Genomic DNA, 16,881 nt, shown 5'->3' with positions numbered 1-16,881 from the left:
TCTTGGGGGAGCCTTGTGCTCTTTGCAGCAGGGACCCCAAGTCACTGCCTTGTCTCCCCGCCTCTTCCTCTCCCTTCAGGGCTTCCCACTTCCTTACCAGAGCGGTAGTAGTGGTGAGGTGAGCGGGAGAAGGTGGGGGACATGCCCTGCCGGTTGTAGGTGGGGGAGTCTATGTACCCCGGGCTGGAGGCCCGTCTCTGCCGGAGGTCCAGGTTCTCGTAGATGTCCTGGGGGAGGAAATGGGCTGTGAGCAAGGCTGGCCATTAAGTCGGCCTGTGGCCCGAGGGTCTAGCAGGCAGGAGGGCATGACATGGAATCTGGGATTCCAGGGGTTGAGGCATGAATACAGCGACCCCTCTCCCTGAGTTACCCACACAGCCCGAGGAAGACGGCAGGGAATTTCCAGGGCTTTCCCCTATCACTTGCAGGCCCTTGAATGGAATCCATGGGTCAATCCTTGGAATCCTGACCAGGGATCCCAGGAGCCTGAGGGAGGCCATCTCTGGGCAGGAAGGGCATATTTCCATCCTTTACGCACTGCCACTTCCTCTGCAACATGCACCCGAGTCAGTCTCTCCAGTGCTCCCCTGCTTGCGGGGAGCACCTTGGGCAAGGGCTCATACAACTTGGGGGTGGCTGGGGATGGGTGAGGTCAGCATAAAGGAGCACAATTTTATATCAGCTTAATTCTCTATCACCTGAATTACCTGGGAGTAGGGAGATAATGTTCCCAGCGACTTAGAAGTGAAGAGTTTAAAGGCAGTTGTGGAACCAGCAGAAGGAATGAGAGGAGCACGAAAAAAGGACAGAGCATGGTTAGACATCTCAGCAAAGAAGGCCTGCAGCATCCCCTTGGTACCCCTCTCCAGATAACAGTCTCGCTGGGAACTCCAGAGGGTCAGACTGCTGATAGAGGCAGAAAACCTCAAGATTATGCCCGCCTTTTAGGAAGGGAAAAACCAAGGCCCAGAGAGGGAATGCGAAGGCTCAGGGCCGCTCAGGGCAGAAGTGGCAGGGACTTGACTTGGACCCAGGCTTCTCTACTGCACGCTCAGGGCTATTGTCAGCACACTTTCCTGTCTCTCTACTGGTTCATGACCCCTCTGCAGTTCATGAGGACAATGCCCAGCGCAGGGCACCCAAATACATGGCTAAGCAGGGGCTAGGCTGCTGCCATCAACGAGGGAGTTGAGCTGGTGGCTGGTGCAGCAGCTGGAGACAGGATGTCTCCACTCAAGAGGGCAGCGGTTCCTCAGCTCCAGTGGCTGGAATGCCTGCCCAGCATTTACACAGCATCTTAATTTTCCAAGAAAGTCAGAAATGCAGATTCTTATGTGATATCTCCCAGTGTTTACATGTTGACAACTAGTTTTCATTTTCAAAAGGCACTTTGTGAGTGAAACAAAACAAATCTGAGGGCTGGCTGCAACTTGTGGTGGGACCTGGTTTGCCATCTCTAACTGAAGGATAAGTGGCTTCTACTAAACACTTGATCCTCTGCTCCTGGTCCATTTTAGGGGCCAGAAACCAGAGAATCTCAGCATTAGGCTCCTCAAACAAATGGAACCCAAATCCCTTAGAGAGGAAGGGGACTTGCCTGAGGTCACAGGGCTAGTTATGGTGGAGCTGGGACAAGAACCTGGGTCCCTGCCCACCAGGACAGGCTTCTGCTGCCCCAAATTAACTCAAGGGGCCTGGGATAAGGTTAGAAATCTTCTAGGATATAGACTGGCAGGACCTCCAGAGTAATTCTGCCCTCCACCCCCTGCCATCTCCAGAGAACACTTTCTCTTATTACCAACCATTTAATTATTTCAAAAGCCATCTGTTAACTGAGTCTTCATAAAAGTGTCTCTTCAAGGGAAGAGACGCTGAGACTAAAGGCCAGGTGCGAAAACCAGAGAACATGCCTAATCAGGGATTATAAACCTAAATGGCCATTGAGCCTGGCAGGAGATGAGCGCCTTGGGCTGAGTACATGAAAAATTCCTACAGGACAAGAAATACGACAGCTTGAGTAATAAATGGTCACGGCTCTCAGATTCAATGCTGGGATTAACAGGGAGTGGGGCAGCTGGGGAGAATGAGAAGCTCGTGTCCTGTCTATAGGGGGTGCTGCTACCCATCTCCAGATGGTGGAAATATAGGCTTAATGTTGTCAGCTCTGATTTTTCAACAGAAGCCAGAAAGCCAAATTTTGATCTCTTCATTTTAAAAATACTGGTCTTAAATCCCCGTTTAGAAGAGTCTGGGAGCCAGCATTGTGGAGGACAAACAGTCTGTGATGGAGAGGACTGGGGACCCCGGTGGAACTTCCTTTCCTACAGCAGCCCCAGAGAGAAGGGCAAGGTGCGATACCTCTCCATAGCCACATCTCTCCAGCATCTCGTCGGACGTGTATCTGGAATGAGGCTCATAGGAAATGAGGTCGGGGCGTTGTACCTCGTAGATGGACTTAACCTTGGGGAGAGCCGCCAGGTCTTTGTAATTAAGGATCTCATTATCCACTTTAGCCTAGGGAAGAGGGAAACCGACAGGAAAGGAATAGAAAGATAAGAGGGAAAAGGGAATGGAGAGAGGAAACAAAAACAAGATGCAGAAGGAACGAGCGTCTCCCGTTTCCACTAAAAACAAAAGATTAGGATCCAATTGAAGAATAGTAGAATGCTAGAATAACAGTGGTCTTAGAGGCCATCCATTCCAACAGGGCTAACATTTACTGAGCACATATTGTTTGTGAGGCCCTGTGCTTTGCAAGAATTATCTCCTCTAGACGTTGTAATGCCTCTGTGAAGTAAATGTCAATATCATTTCTATTTTCCAGCTGAGGAAACGGAGGCTCAAAAGGTTATAAAATTTGCACCACTAAGCTAATAAGTTTGAATTCAGCCTGAACTACACAGCCTAGGTGCTGACTGCCTTCCAGTCCCACAGAGTGAGGACATCCCAATTCACAGCATCCTTGAAGAAGAAGATGAAGATTGTAAAGACAAAAATAATCATGATAGTATAACACTAGCTAACATTTGGTGAGCACTTATTATAAGCCAGGCTCTGTACCAAGTCCCTTTATAGATTATCTCAATTCAGCCATACAACTCACAACTCTAGTAGTAGGCACTAACATTATCCTCATTTTGAATAAGCAACCAGAGGCACAGAAAAATCAATTAACTTGCCCAAGGCTACATAGCTAATAAGTTGCAAGAACCCAAATTTCCAAACAGAGAGCGTGCCCTCTTCAGCAGCCTCTCCTGTCTTCTTGGGACAGGGAGTTCACTGTCTTACACCACCAGAAGCCTGCCCTCAGAAAGCTGCTCCTTCCATTGAACTGAAATGAGCCTCTACCTTCTGCTTGACTTTGGCAGCGTTCAGCCCTCTAGAGCTGCATAGATTGAAATATAGCTTCCCCTTGCAGGTGACAGCCCATGTCTCATGGCTCCTGAAGCCATGTCCTTTCCATGACCATGTCCTCCAGCTGTTCCCTCTGTGACCTGGTGTTTGCTATGATTAACCAGGATCTGTCTTGCAAGGTCCTGAGGTACTGTAAATTATGACAGAGCCTGCTAGATAGAGAATCCAGAGACTGTATTAGTCTAATAATGTTCTCCCAATGTCATTGGAGCCAGGTACAGTCTGAGGGCCAAGACTACTTTATAGGGAGTGACATTCATAAATACCTTATAAGCTGTACTATTTAAAAAACCTACCAAGGCCCTTCCACTATTCTATCCCTGCCCCATCAGCACAGCAATTAGGGCAGTGTTGCTTATTCTCATGCTGCTTATTCTCCGTTGCCCCTAGACCCCAGTGTTCACCCTTCCTTGCCTGGATCTGAGCCCTGAACACCAACTGGGCTGCATCAAGTTTCTTTTTCTTTCTGGCTTTCAGTTGGGTTTAGCCAATGGGATGCACCAGCAGAGACTAGAGGGTGAATGGAGAGAGAGGCTGGCACACTTATTCCCCTGGCAACCTTCCTGCCTGGCTGTGGGCTGGGCCCAACTCTATCTGGAGGCTGGGCTTCCCCAGCTTTTGCCAGCTTTGGTAATGCTGTTCCCTTCCCTTGTCTCTTTAGGTCCAGCGTGGTAACAACGTCATGCTGCTGTAGTCCCTGGATACCTCACTATCTTCTGTGGGTCCACTTAACCCTGCCCACACCTCCATCATGAAACCCTCCTCAGTTGAACTCTTTGAGGTAGGCCACCTGATTTCTGCCAGAGCCTGCCTGGTACAGATACCCACATCTGCACCAATTCTGGGAGTGTATGGGTAAAGGGAGCCTTTATTAGCTGAGAGTCCACCTGCTGAAGTAATTGTTGCCTTTTGTCCCGGGTGTTAGATCTTGACCTTGAGAGCTCTTGGCATCTTCCAAACTCATCTCCACCCATAACTATTCATCTTGGCACTTTACTCCAAACCTCAAAAATACTAAATTTAAATTTCTTCCTATAGCCACTTTGTTTACAGGGCTATAAATGAGCCTCAGGTCTGGAGGCATACCAATTGATCAGAGGCATCCTAACATAATTAGCCAGGAAGGAAGGAAGGAAGGAAGGAAGGAAACACATGGGTCAAAGCCAAACCACCTGAAGATGATTCTAGAAGTCAGTGGAGACGGAGTAAAGTTTGAAAGTTTGAAAGAACCTGCTCATTTCAGGTTCACTGATAATTCTATTTGAATATAAAATCTCAAGTATCTATGAAAACCAAATTAAGATCCGTCTTCATGCCTGTTATTGCATCTCTCCGAATCAGGTGAATGATTTTTTTTTTTTTTTTTTCAAATTTGGAAGCCATGCTTGGGATGGGCTGACTGAAAACATGGCTTCCATGACATGTTCAGTCATTCCCCAGAGCAGCTGAGCACGAGGCACCATAAACGGTGAGAGCAGGAGAGGCTGGAAGGGGAGACACATGCCTGTGCTAGGATGTGAGGGACAACTGATCTCAGTGTGTAAGCCCCTAGTTGGAAGGCACAAGCACAGGTGTTCCCAGCTGCCATCATAAATTCCATTCTGTAATGGAGTTGCTTCTCACAGGGGCAATTCTGGGAAACTTTCTCCAGGACTCCAAGGTGAACATCATCAGGGCTTAACTTATTTCACAAAGATTAACAAGGCTCCTCAGTAGCACTGGGAGACCGGCTCGTGGTGAACAGTATTACAGTGCAGCAGCTTCCTGAGGTCTCCTGTCCTAGTAACTCTCTTCTGGAAACATGCTCACATTTGTCAATAACATTCTCACTGTGCACGCCTGGAAACTAAGCCCATTAATCCTGCCATGGTCTGGTCCCATTCACAGTGCCAGGGAGACTATCACCTCTCTTGCTTTAGACAGGAATCTTCAATGAGTACAGCCTGTGATCAAAGCAGCTTGTCTTTTTTGACAGCCACATGGTAGTATTGACCCATGTTGAAATTTCCATCAGTGATAACTCTTAAGTGTTTTTTTTTTCCATTTGACCAGAGAAGAAAGGAAAGATGCCTGTAGTCCCGTAATGGGCATTATCCAAGGATCAAAGAGGAGCCTTGATGTGGATTTGAAGTAATGATCTAGCAATGGTGGTCAGGGCCAGGAGTGGCTGGCTTGGTGACTGTATCTAGAGCTTCTTGTTAGGAGTGGGTTTCTTGTTATAGACCATTTTCCCTACATTTCTGGTCATCTTGCCTCCTTTGGCTTGTGGAAGGCTGGAACAGTCCAGAGTCAATCAGACTGAGGTTTGTTGCTCGTTTCAGTTCTCCCTGGCTCTGCGTTCCCGACTTCCTTTAGCTTATTTCTGTTTATCCCTCTGCTTTGAGTTTAATGTTTCTTCCTTAGGATGCCTTCTCCCAACTAGTCTTAGATTGTCAGGTCCCTCTGTTTATCTGTAGCATCATCAGAGGACCCTGTGCTTTTCCTTTCTGGAATTTATAACTGCAATTGATGATTCATGGCATTATGTGTTCAGTGTCACGAGGACAGATATCAAGTCTGTGTAGTTCATCACCATTTCTCCAGAGAAAAGCACTGTGCTTAGCAGAGCAAATGCTTGGCACATGTTTGTTGAATGAATGAATAAATGAATTAATGAAATATACAAGGGGCCTCTGAGACCATCTAACTCAGCTTCTGTCTTTTCTTCTATACCCCTGGCAAATAATGAGTCTCTCTGTGTTTGAATGCCTGCAGAGGTGGGATCTCAGACATGTGAAGGTGGGTCTACTCCATCCCTGGACTTCCCACATGATTAGAAAGCTCTTCTTTCCATTTGCAAATTATTTACAACCATGTTTCCACATGTGTATGGCTTACTTCTTTCTGCCTCTTTATCACACACCACTATCCCCACATCGATAATCCACCCAATACCTATTCAGAATACCACTTTGACCCTCAGTTTTTTCTTGCTTGTCTCAGTTAAGTAGTGGGAAAGGAGGTGCCTTGCACTGGTTTTAGAACTCATCAAGGGCTCTTGCTGTCATTGCACTTTCTTTCTCGTGAGCCATGGAACTCTACATTATCTCTGAAACTCTGGGTTTACTAGACTGTGTGCTTCATAAGGGCAGGATCTGTGTCCTCCCTGTACCATACTGAATCCTCAAGACCTGGTACAGAGCCTAGCACATGAAGAACAAGCATCAAATGTCAGTTGGATGAAAACCCGACAGCTCCCTCATCCTTAGCGACTCCTCTTTAGATACCAGGTCAGGAATAAGAAAGGCCCTTTGGTGGTAGAAAAGGGATACATACGCAGATGACTCGGTTGGGTGACCCAATGCTGGATCCAGGTGGTGAGATGGAGGTTTCAGATGTCCGTCTATGCTGCAGGAGAGATGAAGACAGAAGAGGTGAGAAACTGCAACCCCTGCTTGGTGGGAGGGTGAGACAGGGGGTTAAGAATGCAACATTAGCAATACCATTAAAGCACTCTCTGGCTACTTCTGTACTTTCTCCTTATTCTCTGACTTTTAAGTCGAGGTCTGAGTGTGAATGAGACCTCAAATGCAAGGACTTCAGGCTGCTGGGGCGGGATATGGATTTATTTTCTATGTATTTGCAGCTAGCACTCTAAATAGGAAATTACTCATAAAACTTTTCATTTTGAGTTATCCCAGTCAATGTATTTACTTAAAAAAATAAAATAGGTTAGTATTCATTCCTTGGGAGTTTGTTTATTCAAGACGTGAAAGCGGGTTAAACTTCATGTCATTGTACAACATGCTGACTCTTTACAGTGTATTAATTGTGAACTGACATCAACTTAAGTGATAAACTTAAAAAAAAAGCTGTCTCTGAATAATAGCCATGATGGATTAATAGCTTCCTTAGCAGAGCAGCATGATGTTAGTCTTAATGCATAGGAGGGTGCCTGCATGATGTAAAGGGACTGGGAATCAAGGACCCATGGGTGAAGTATGTGGTCTTAGGCATCCTGGATTCCTGACCCGTAAAATGAAGATGCTGAGCTTCAGGATCACTTGATTCTCTCACAGTTTTCTCATTTTACAATTTAAATCAGTCTAAGTGGGGCTATAAAGTTTCCTAAACTGTGGATTGTGAACTAGCAGTGGTTCTGGGAAGAAGAATTTAGGTGGAACATTTGATAATACTGAATCATAGAGCTAGAGAGTAAAATCTTTCAATCCCCTTGATTAGATCAAGGAGGCAGTCTCCATTTGGTGCTAACACATTTCAACAACTCTCTCTACAATTGCTGATTTCCTATTTCATTTTATTTTTTATCTTATTTTTGAGACAGAGTCTCACTCTGTCGCCCAGGCTGGAGTGCAGTGGCACAATCTTGGCTCACTGCGACCTCCACCTCTCGGTTTCAAGTTATTTGCCTGCTTCAGCCTCCTGAGTAGCTGGGATTACAGGCATGGGTCACCATGCCCAGCTAATTTTTGTATTTTTAGTAGAGATGGGTTTTTGCCATGTTGGCCAGGCTAGTCTCAAACTCCTGACCTCAAGTGATCTGCCCATCTTGGCCTCCCAAAGTGTTGGGATTACAGGCGTGAGCCACCATGCCCAGCCCAATTCCCCTTTTTAAACAAAGAGTGTGCAGGCAACATTGTCTAGCTAGAATTTAAAAGATTTATTCTTAAGAATTATTTCATTATCATTGAGTTTGTTTTATCATTACCTTCTATTTATAGCAAGTATTACTGGTTTCCACATGGCGATATAAATTTTTATTTTAAAATACGTTTAGTTAATAAAAAGTAGTGACTTGATTTAAAGAAAAATATTAAGTATATAATGAAACAGGTGGTGCACAGATATGGCAACAGGCATCGGGGTTGTAGAGGATAACTGAAGTTTGGGAAATGCCGCCCAAAAGGAGGAAAATGAAGAAAGGGACAAGTAGGTCTTATACCTTAAATGGAAGAGGTCTTGGAAGAAACAGAAAAAGAAATTCAGGGCTCAAAAAATAGTTATGCATCAACCAATCGGCTTTTCAGAAAACTTTCATTAAGTGGATGAGATAGCAAAGAAGACATGTTTAACTAGCTGGTCAGAAGTTGTGCACTTGCTTTTCTAGTTGGGGAGACTCTAGCAGGTAACATAATAGAGTCCCAAGGGCCCAACTTAATATTGGGGACCAGGATGTAAAGGCCCCATTCCCCACACCCCAATACACACCCCAGGTGTCCCCTCACAGCTTCAAGGACCCAGAAGCTGGATCCCCCCTGCAGCCAGGGAGGCTCAACCCCTCTCTGCAGTGTCAGGAACCCAGGTTCACAAGCCTCCCTGACATTTGTCAGAGCACAGTAATTCGGAGGGACGCAGGACCTCAGCTGGCCCAGCATGTACCTGAGGATGTTGACTGTGCTGCTGCCTGGCCATGCTATTGCAGGCAAATCATCACCTCTTTAGACCTGGTTTTCTCACAGGCAAGGCAAAGATAAAATTCTTGCCCATCTGCCTCACGGGGTTAAAGAAATAAAATCAGACAGTGGCTGTGAAGAAGCTTTGTAAACTGTCAATTACTGTGACATTATTAACTATTACGATTAACAAATGACCTCAGGCTGGGAAAAACCATGGCGGGAGCTCCGCAGGGAGGCCGCCTTCTTGATAGAGTTACAGCCTTACCCTAGAAACACAAAACTCACGTGAATACAGTGCTTTACAGTTTCAGAGTGCTTTCACATCCAGTGCCTTAACCCCCTCGAAACCCCCATGGGGCAGGTGTTACCATTAAGAAAATCCAAGGATATAGGCACACACTTGGGAGCGTGCACACTAAGGAATGCTGACCCTGTCCCAAAGCACAGCTCTCTTCTGCGGCAGAAAGTAGTGAAGTAGGAGTGCTGGTCTGGGATCTACTAGCTCGCTTACCTTTAACTTCTTCTCTGCCCGGGCTGCCTGTTTGCAGATGGGGTGCCAAACCTCAGAACCTAAGGGGTCAGGAAAATAAAGAAGGCTCAGACCTTTCAAACCCGCCAGCATTCTGAGTCTCTCCCCAGGCCTCACCTTGATTTACTCCGTGGTCAGCATATGTCCCTTACACATCTGCCAGAAGGGCCCCTTTGGCTTTTCCAGCTCCCTCCTGGAACCTCTCAGATCTTTGCGACCACTCCTATCCTTTCTCTGTGTGTCTAAATCCCACCTATTCCTCAAGGTCTAGGGCTCACATGACATCCTCTTGCAAACTTTCTTACCTGCCAGTTGGGGGTGACTTCTGGTTCCTCTGTGATCCATAGTTCTTTGTCTCTCTTTCCACACAAACAGCCTTAAAACACAGTAGCTTATAGATTTTTCATTCCCACTAAATCAACAGCTTCTTCTGGGCAGGGACTGGGCTTTATTCATTGCTACATCTCCCACAGTCCCCAGCACGGGATTTTTTTCTTAGCAGAGATCTGTACATGTTTGTGGGGTGAAAAGATGAGTGGATGATTGGTAGTGAGTGACACATAGCAGGTGGTCAATAAATATTTGTTGAATGAATAAATGACAGCATGGATAAAAAAGAATGACAGAGCATGGTGAGCTCCAGCCTTCTTTTCTCTTAAAGACTTATGACAGTCTACCAGAGCTACCAAATTTGAGGGGGAGGAAGTGTCATGGTGTATATTCCACTTGAGAGCATTGCCTTGACCTGCTAATTCCTCAGAGACTCCAGACTTTCAAATTCACTATACTGCTAATGCCCACATTTTATTGAGGGTGGGGGTCCAGTTGGCCAACCCAAACCCAAAAGGCCAATTTGGAAAGGCATGAGCAACAGGTGGCTGGTCACATGTTGAGAAGCAGCCCCAAATATGACACATTCCCCAAAGAAGGGACAGGTGTCCTGGATTAGAAGGAAAAATAGGAACATATTATCCCTCTGGAGCCATTCCCCTTATAACCAGCCCTAAAAGGAAAGGAGCCAGCAATGGCTGGATTCCTGAGCACCCAGATGGCATTTGTTTGTCTGACTTTGTTTCTAGGATATACTTTCTATTATGCTTTGTTGCCTGGAACCCCCAGGACTGGAATACTGGCTAAGGGATGAGATGGTGGTGAAAGGTCAATAATTCAAATGAAAAAGAGAAGAGATGCCTGAAGTGAGGAGGCTTGTGTTTTTTGTTTTTGCTCAGCCCCTAACACGTCCTCTCTCTGGGTCCCAGTTTCCTCATCTGAAGAACAATAAGGTGGGATTTGGATGGTCTTGAAGGTTATTTTCATAAGATGCTAATTCTACGGGCAGTTTCGTTTTTCGTGGAATGGGAATCACTGAGTTTTGTCTGCTGACATTCTTGGGTGTTCCTAATTATTCAACTGAGTTTAATTCCTTCTAAAGTAAAATGCAATGGTTCTCAGAGCCCAGTAGAGGGACTCTGAGTCTATGGCTTGATCCAGCTATCACAGGGTGTGTCCACTATCAAGCTGTGTGCGGGGATCCTTACTTTAGGGAGTTATTAAAGAGAGCATTTCCAGTTCCTCTCTGAGTTGCTCCTGAATCTACCAGGAATTGTTTATGACTGTGGCTCTGGCAGGAAACACATGTTACAGGTCACTGTAGGAAATGGATGAGATGGACACAGAGGTCTGAGGAGGTCATGAGCTTAAGTTAAAGAGGCATAGGAAAGATCAAGAGGGCAGAAGTCCTCATGTGAGGGGGTCAGACTAGAGGGTCTTTCTTGCTTTCTAACTCCATGACATTGGCATATCCTTCTGAAATAAAACTGAGCCAAAAATGGCCATTAGCTTTAGCACTCTGCATACAGGAAAACATATTTACGTAAGAGTCGAGGAGGGGAAAATTAAACAAGAAAAAAAAATTAGAAATGAAAAAAATCAGAATTTGGGAGTTGGTAGAAGTATACATGTAAATAAAAGGCTAAAAAAAAGGTAGTTGGTAGCTAGCAATAAACTTAGATAAAGAATGCAAGAAAAGATGATGTGTTCATGAAGACCACTGTGAAATTACGTTCTTCTGCGCTTATTCCCTTGGCCAATAGCTCAATAATGTGACATTAGCAGAAAGACAACGTCATGGTAAAGAAGATGGTTATTCTCTTCCGTGGATTTGATCCCCAGAGCCAAAAACAGTGCCCGGCCCATGTGTGTTTAATAAAGAAATACATGTAAATGACTCGTTAGACCCTATCTTTGTTTTTTTTTTCTTTTTCCAGAAAGATACTAGGTAAATGCACCCACAGGAGGATGGTGACCATCTTAGGAAGGGGACTCAAATGCAGTCCTAAGGCTGGGTCTTTACCCTGAAGAAAAGACTGAACAGAATGGTGAAAACTGGTTTTGAAGATTTTGATGACTCTCTGTAGGAGGAGGCATTCGTTTGCTTTGTAAGTCTTATAAAGTAGAACTAGGACTAAGGGGCAGAAGGTTCAGGGAAGGAACATTTAACACCTAAGAACTGAATGGCTGTATTCAACTGACAGTGATCCACTTGTTCCAAGCAGTGTTTAAGTACACATCGAGTATATAAATGCTCAGCAAGGATATTAGGAAGGAGACTCAGCACACAGTACTTACACTGAGGGATGTTTAGCCCTCCAAATCCCTAGAGATTCTGTTTCTATCTTAACAGGTTTTACTGTACAGAGAAGATAATTATTTGCCCCTATCCATTTATTCTGATAAGAATGTAAATTCTATGAGGAGAGGGATTCATGTCTGTCTTACCCACAGATAGATCTGCAGGGACTCCAGATTCTCAATAAATACTCACTGAGTGAATAAATAAACAAAAGAAACATGGCATTCTACCTTAGGCAGTTGGCTTCTCTAAGCTGGGCTCAGAGATTTGAACAAGTAGTACAATCTGGACTCTGAGACAACAGCGAACACTCCAGACTGAGTCTACAAGCATATTCGCTATATTGGGGTGTGTCAAACTGTGACCTGTGGACCACCTGTCTTGCAGCCTTGTAAAATCCAGATTCCTGGGCTCCCTGCAGAAGCCACTGATGCCAACTCCTGGAGGTGGGTCCTGGGAATCTGTGATTTAACAAGCTCCCCAGGTGATTTTATGACTCCTAATTTCAGAACCACAGGGCTAAATATCAGATAACACTCTAACTTGGAATGTTATGTGATAAAGAAACCAATTTTACGAGACAGAACTCTAATTTTTGGTAAGAGTACAACATTTTCTGCTTGTTCAACCCTTGGTTCCACGAGTCACATTCTCCTGTCGTCTGAGATTGTCTCCCACACTTCCAGGCTCTGCAGTTAAAACCTACTATGAAGGTTACGGAAGTGAAGGATTAGCTATTTCTGTATCAGCTGACTCAGAGACAGAGATGTGAATCTCTAAAACTACCTCTCAGCCAGGTATTAAGGCCATTTTTAATCCTTAGCAGAGTCAGCAGTCAGTCTTACCTCTCTGACTGGTTATAGCAAACACCACACCTGTAACATTTGGGGCTGATGTAATATTGGGGAGACCACCCACCTCTCTGCTGCACCCTGACGTTCAATTTGCCAATGCTTTCTGTTTTTCTTTATTTTTTTTTTGAGACGAAGTTTCACTCTCGTTACCCAGGCTGGAGTGCAATGGCACGATCTCTGCTCAGCACCATCGTGGCTCACCGCAACCTCCGCCTCCCGGGTTCAAGCAATTCTCCTGCCTCCAACTACCGAATAGTTAGGATTACAGACATGCGCCACCACACCCAGCTAATTTTGTATTTTTAGTAGAGACGGGGTTTCTCCATGTTGGTCAGACTGGCCTCGAATTCCCGACCTCAGGGGATCTGCCCGCCTCAGCCTCCCAAAGTGCTGGGATTACAGGCGTGACCCACCGTGGCTGACCAGTGATTTTTGTTTTTTAATGCCAAAGCTGGAGCTGGTATCACAGTCTTCTACAACGTTGGCATTCTAGAGGTTACAAGCACAGTGGCTGATAGTGGTCCGTTGGAAGGTTCTGTTTGGTGAGCACTATGATTTTAAACAGTCTGAGTCTGAAGGTTTTTAAATACTGCAGGTCCCCAGTGACCCTCCCTAGTTGCTGGCTCCCAGCCCTTCCCACTCCTTGATGTGGGCATTTGAGTTTTTGGCCTTGACCTTAGCTAGGGCATTCTCTTACAGCAGGTTTCCTCTCTGGATTTCTTTTCATCATAGCAGGATGAGGTTTCTCAGACCTCTGCCTTTATGACAGCAGCACTATCTTTGTGGCAATAGACTGGGAGGAACCTTGGAATTGCTCCTTTAAAATCTCCATGCACATAAACCAACCCAAATGGCCATCAATCAATGAGTAGATAAAGAAACTGTGGTGTGTGTGTGTGTGTGTGTGTGTGTGTGTATATGATGGAATACTACTCAGCCATAAAGGGAACAAAATAATGGCATTTGCAGCAACCTGGATGAGATTGGAGACCATTATTCTAAATGAAGTAACTCAGGAATGGAAAACCAAACATCATATGTTCTTACTCATAAGTGGGAGCTAAGCTACTAGGATGCAAAGGCATAAGAATGACACGATGGACTTTGGGGACCCAAGGGGAAAGGATGGGAAAAGGGTGGCAGATAAAAGACTACAAATTGAGTGCATTGTATACTGCTTTGGTGATGAGTACACCAAAATCTCACAAAACACCACTGAAGAACTTACTCATGTAACCAAACACCACCTGTTCCCCCATTACCTAGGAAATAAAAATTAAAAAAAATAAAATCTCCGTTCACATAAACAAATGTGGTAGATCCAAAAATGGAATATTGTTCAGCCATAAAAGGAATGACCTACTGATACGTGCTATGACCTGGATGAACCTAGAAAGCATTATTCTCAGGGTAAGAAGCCAGTCACAACAGAACATATATTGTGTGATTCTGTCTGTATGAGATATACAAAATCGGTAAATCCATAGAGACAGAAAACAGATTGGTGGTTGCCAGGGGTTGGGGGAGAGGGGAACGGGAAGTGACTACTTAATGGCATGTATGGAGTTTCCTTTTGAAGTGATGAAAACGATTTGGAACTAGATAGAGGTGGTGGTTGTACAACATTGTGAATGCATTAAAAGCTACTATATTGCACACTTTAGAATAGTTAATTTTATGTTATGAGAATTTTACATAAACGTAAAAAATTCCCCACTCCTCTCCTCCCAGCAGGTGAACTGCTTCTGGAGACCAAGGCACTCTGTTCCTCCTTTGTTACTGAAAGTGCCAAACTCGGCAGGAGAGAGGACTGAGCGCTGCTGTTGAAGCTGCCCTGTAGTAACAACGTGACCATTATAATCTCAGGCGTTAGTAAACCTTGACCGGTACCAGGCACTCTATGCATTATTTCATGTAATATTCTTAAGAGGTTCCAATCCTGGCTACATCAATTACTAGCTGCATTGTCTAGAGCAAGTCACTTGCCTCTCTGTGCCTTGGTTTCCCAATTTATGAAACGGGGATGACAACAGTATCTGCCTCATAGGTTTGCTTTGAGGATTAATGCGTTAATCCATGCACAGCACTTAGAACAATGCCCGCCTATGTCAGCGACTATATAAGTGTTGGTTATTGTTGTCATTATTGTCTCCTCTCCTCCACCTACAAAGATAATCTGTGTGCCAGGAGCTAATTTGGGTAAGGGGAGAGCAGTAAAAGAGAGACTTGAGGGAAGCAGGGAACTGGGGACTGGGTGAGCGAGGAGGCTGCAGCACATGGCAGGCTGGCTGTGCAGGTGGAGTCACTGAACAGAAGCCTGGCTTGGTTGCCAGCGCACCCTCCTGGGAGGTTGGGCTTGTGCCCAGGGATGAGGGCACCTCAGGAGAAGTGGGAAAGACTGGCTTGCTTGGAGCTGATATGATGAAGTGGGCTTGAAGCTTAATAAAGAGGTTGGAGGGAGAAAAGTGCTTAGTTACCACGAGGCTGGTTACCATGGAGGATATTGGGCAGGATGAGAAGAGGAGAATGGCAATTCCGAGGTGCCACGTAATTCACGAGAAACAATAGGTGCTGAATAATAACAGTTGGGACAGTAATTAAAGTGTATTGAGTGCTTAGTATGTGCCAGGCCCTAAGTATTCCTATTATTCCTATTGTTACTATTATAACTAATATTTATAGAGTATCGATGCCAGGCCTTATATCACACACTTTATAACAATAGTGCTTAAATATAAAAAATAATAACTGCCATTTATTGATTACATATGCTGCACCTTATACTAAGTATTCTTAAAAATGATGATGGCCAGGAGCGGTTTCTCATGCCAGTAATCCCAGCACTTTGGGAGGCTGAGGTGGGAGGATCATGAGGTCAGGAGATTGAGGTCATCCTGGCCAACATGGAGAATCCTCGTATCTACTAAAAATACAGAAATTAGCTGGGCGTGGTGACAAGTGCCTGTAATCCCAGCTACTCAGGAGGCTGAGGCAGGAGAATCACTCGAACCTGGGAGGCAGAGTTTGCAGTGAGCTGAGATTGCGCCACTGCACTCCATCCTGGGCGGCAGAGCAAGATTCCATCTCAAAAAAAAAAAAAAAAGATGATAATATTGACAACAGCAAGCACTTATTAGTGCATTGCATTATGGGAATGGCCATTTCTATATAACTGGGTGGTTATTGTGAGCTCAGACTGGCAGAACCAGCAGTGCTAGGCCCTGTGCTTCTTTACCATGCATTCATTAGCTCATTTAATCTTTACAACAGCCTTGTGAGATGGGGCCTAGCCTCAGCCCTCTTTACAGATGAGAAGTTGGCGATTAGGGAGCTTGGATGTCTAACCTGCTTGTCCATCTCTGTCTCCCAACCCTGGCCTGTGTGTGGGCAACAGGTCCTCAGACTCTCTGGAACTTCTCTGCTGAGCCTAGCGGTACATGCTGCCTGTCTGTACTGATGGTGGCTGGGGGCTGGCCAGGCCTTCCATCCTGCTGCTTGGAGGCAGCCAGCCTGGGCAGGAAAGCATGGGGCCAAACACACACACACACACACACACACACACACACACACACAAACACAAACAGAGAGAAGAACCATGTGATGACACTCACGGTCCCTTCCACTCAGCTGTGCTGCTCTTAGACGCTTCTCAGTTCTGAGAGTCGATCAGTCTTCTTTTGCCTAACATAGCTTGAGTTGGGTTTCTGTCACCTAAAATGTCTAGATTAATAAAATATCTCATCGCGCTAAAACCTGAATATGTGACAAGATCTTGACTTGCCCGGCAGGCAATTATGCTTCTCAGAAAAGAGAGGAAGCAACCTGGGAAATTGCTACTTTGGACCTAATTCTGACCAACATGGACAAATTGACTGCTGAAGTCAGTGTGACGTGTGATAGGCGAGTAAATGGCCACATTGGCTTGAGTTTGTGGTGACCTGAGAGGAGAAGCTGGAAACAAATTTCAGAAATACAAACCTTAAGCTACTACTCTGTAATACTTTCTGTGTGATTCAAGATGCTTGGTAACCCTTAAAATCTAAAAAAAAAAAAAAA

At 45.2% G+C, this 16,881-nt stretch overlaps 1 protein-coding gene across 3 annotated transcripts in view; it reads right to left on the bottom strand.

Annotated features, from left to right (window-relative positions):
• ABLIM3 (actin binding LIM protein family member 3) overlaps positions 1-16,881 on the bottom strand; it is a 119,239-nt gene that overhangs the window by 19,835 nt on the left and 82,523 nt on the right. For 2 of the 3 annotated variants that reach the window (XR_010338785.1, XM_012454416.3), the window contains 5 exons: positions 9,322-9,380; positions 6,730-6,801; positions 2,359-2,514; positions 708-737; positions 98-227 (listed from right to left, as the gene is read on the bottom strand). Coding sequence is in view for 1 of the 3 variants with exons in the window: in XM_012454416.3 (XP_012309839.1) it covers positions 98-227; positions 708-737; positions 2,359-2,514; positions 6,730-6,801; positions 9,322-9,380 (447 nt within the window). In the remaining 2 variants the exon portion in view is untranslated. The remainder of the gene's footprint in view (positions 1-97; positions 228-707; positions 738-2,358; positions 2,515-6,729; positions 6,802-9,321; positions 9,381-16,881) is intronic. The other variant, XR_010338786.1, reaches the window with a different exon arrangement.

This window comes from Aotus nancymaae, unplaced genomic scaffold (assembly GCF_030222135.1).
Source record: "Aotus nancymaae isolate 86718 unplaced genomic scaffold, 86718_ANA_hifiasm-v0.15.2.pri h1tg000064l_1, whole genome shotgun sequence".
Taxonomy (NCBI): Eukaryota; Metazoa; Chordata; class Mammalia; order Primates; family Aotidae; genus Aotus; species Aotus nancymaae.
This window is presented reverse-complemented; position numbering and strand designations above follow the sequence as displayed.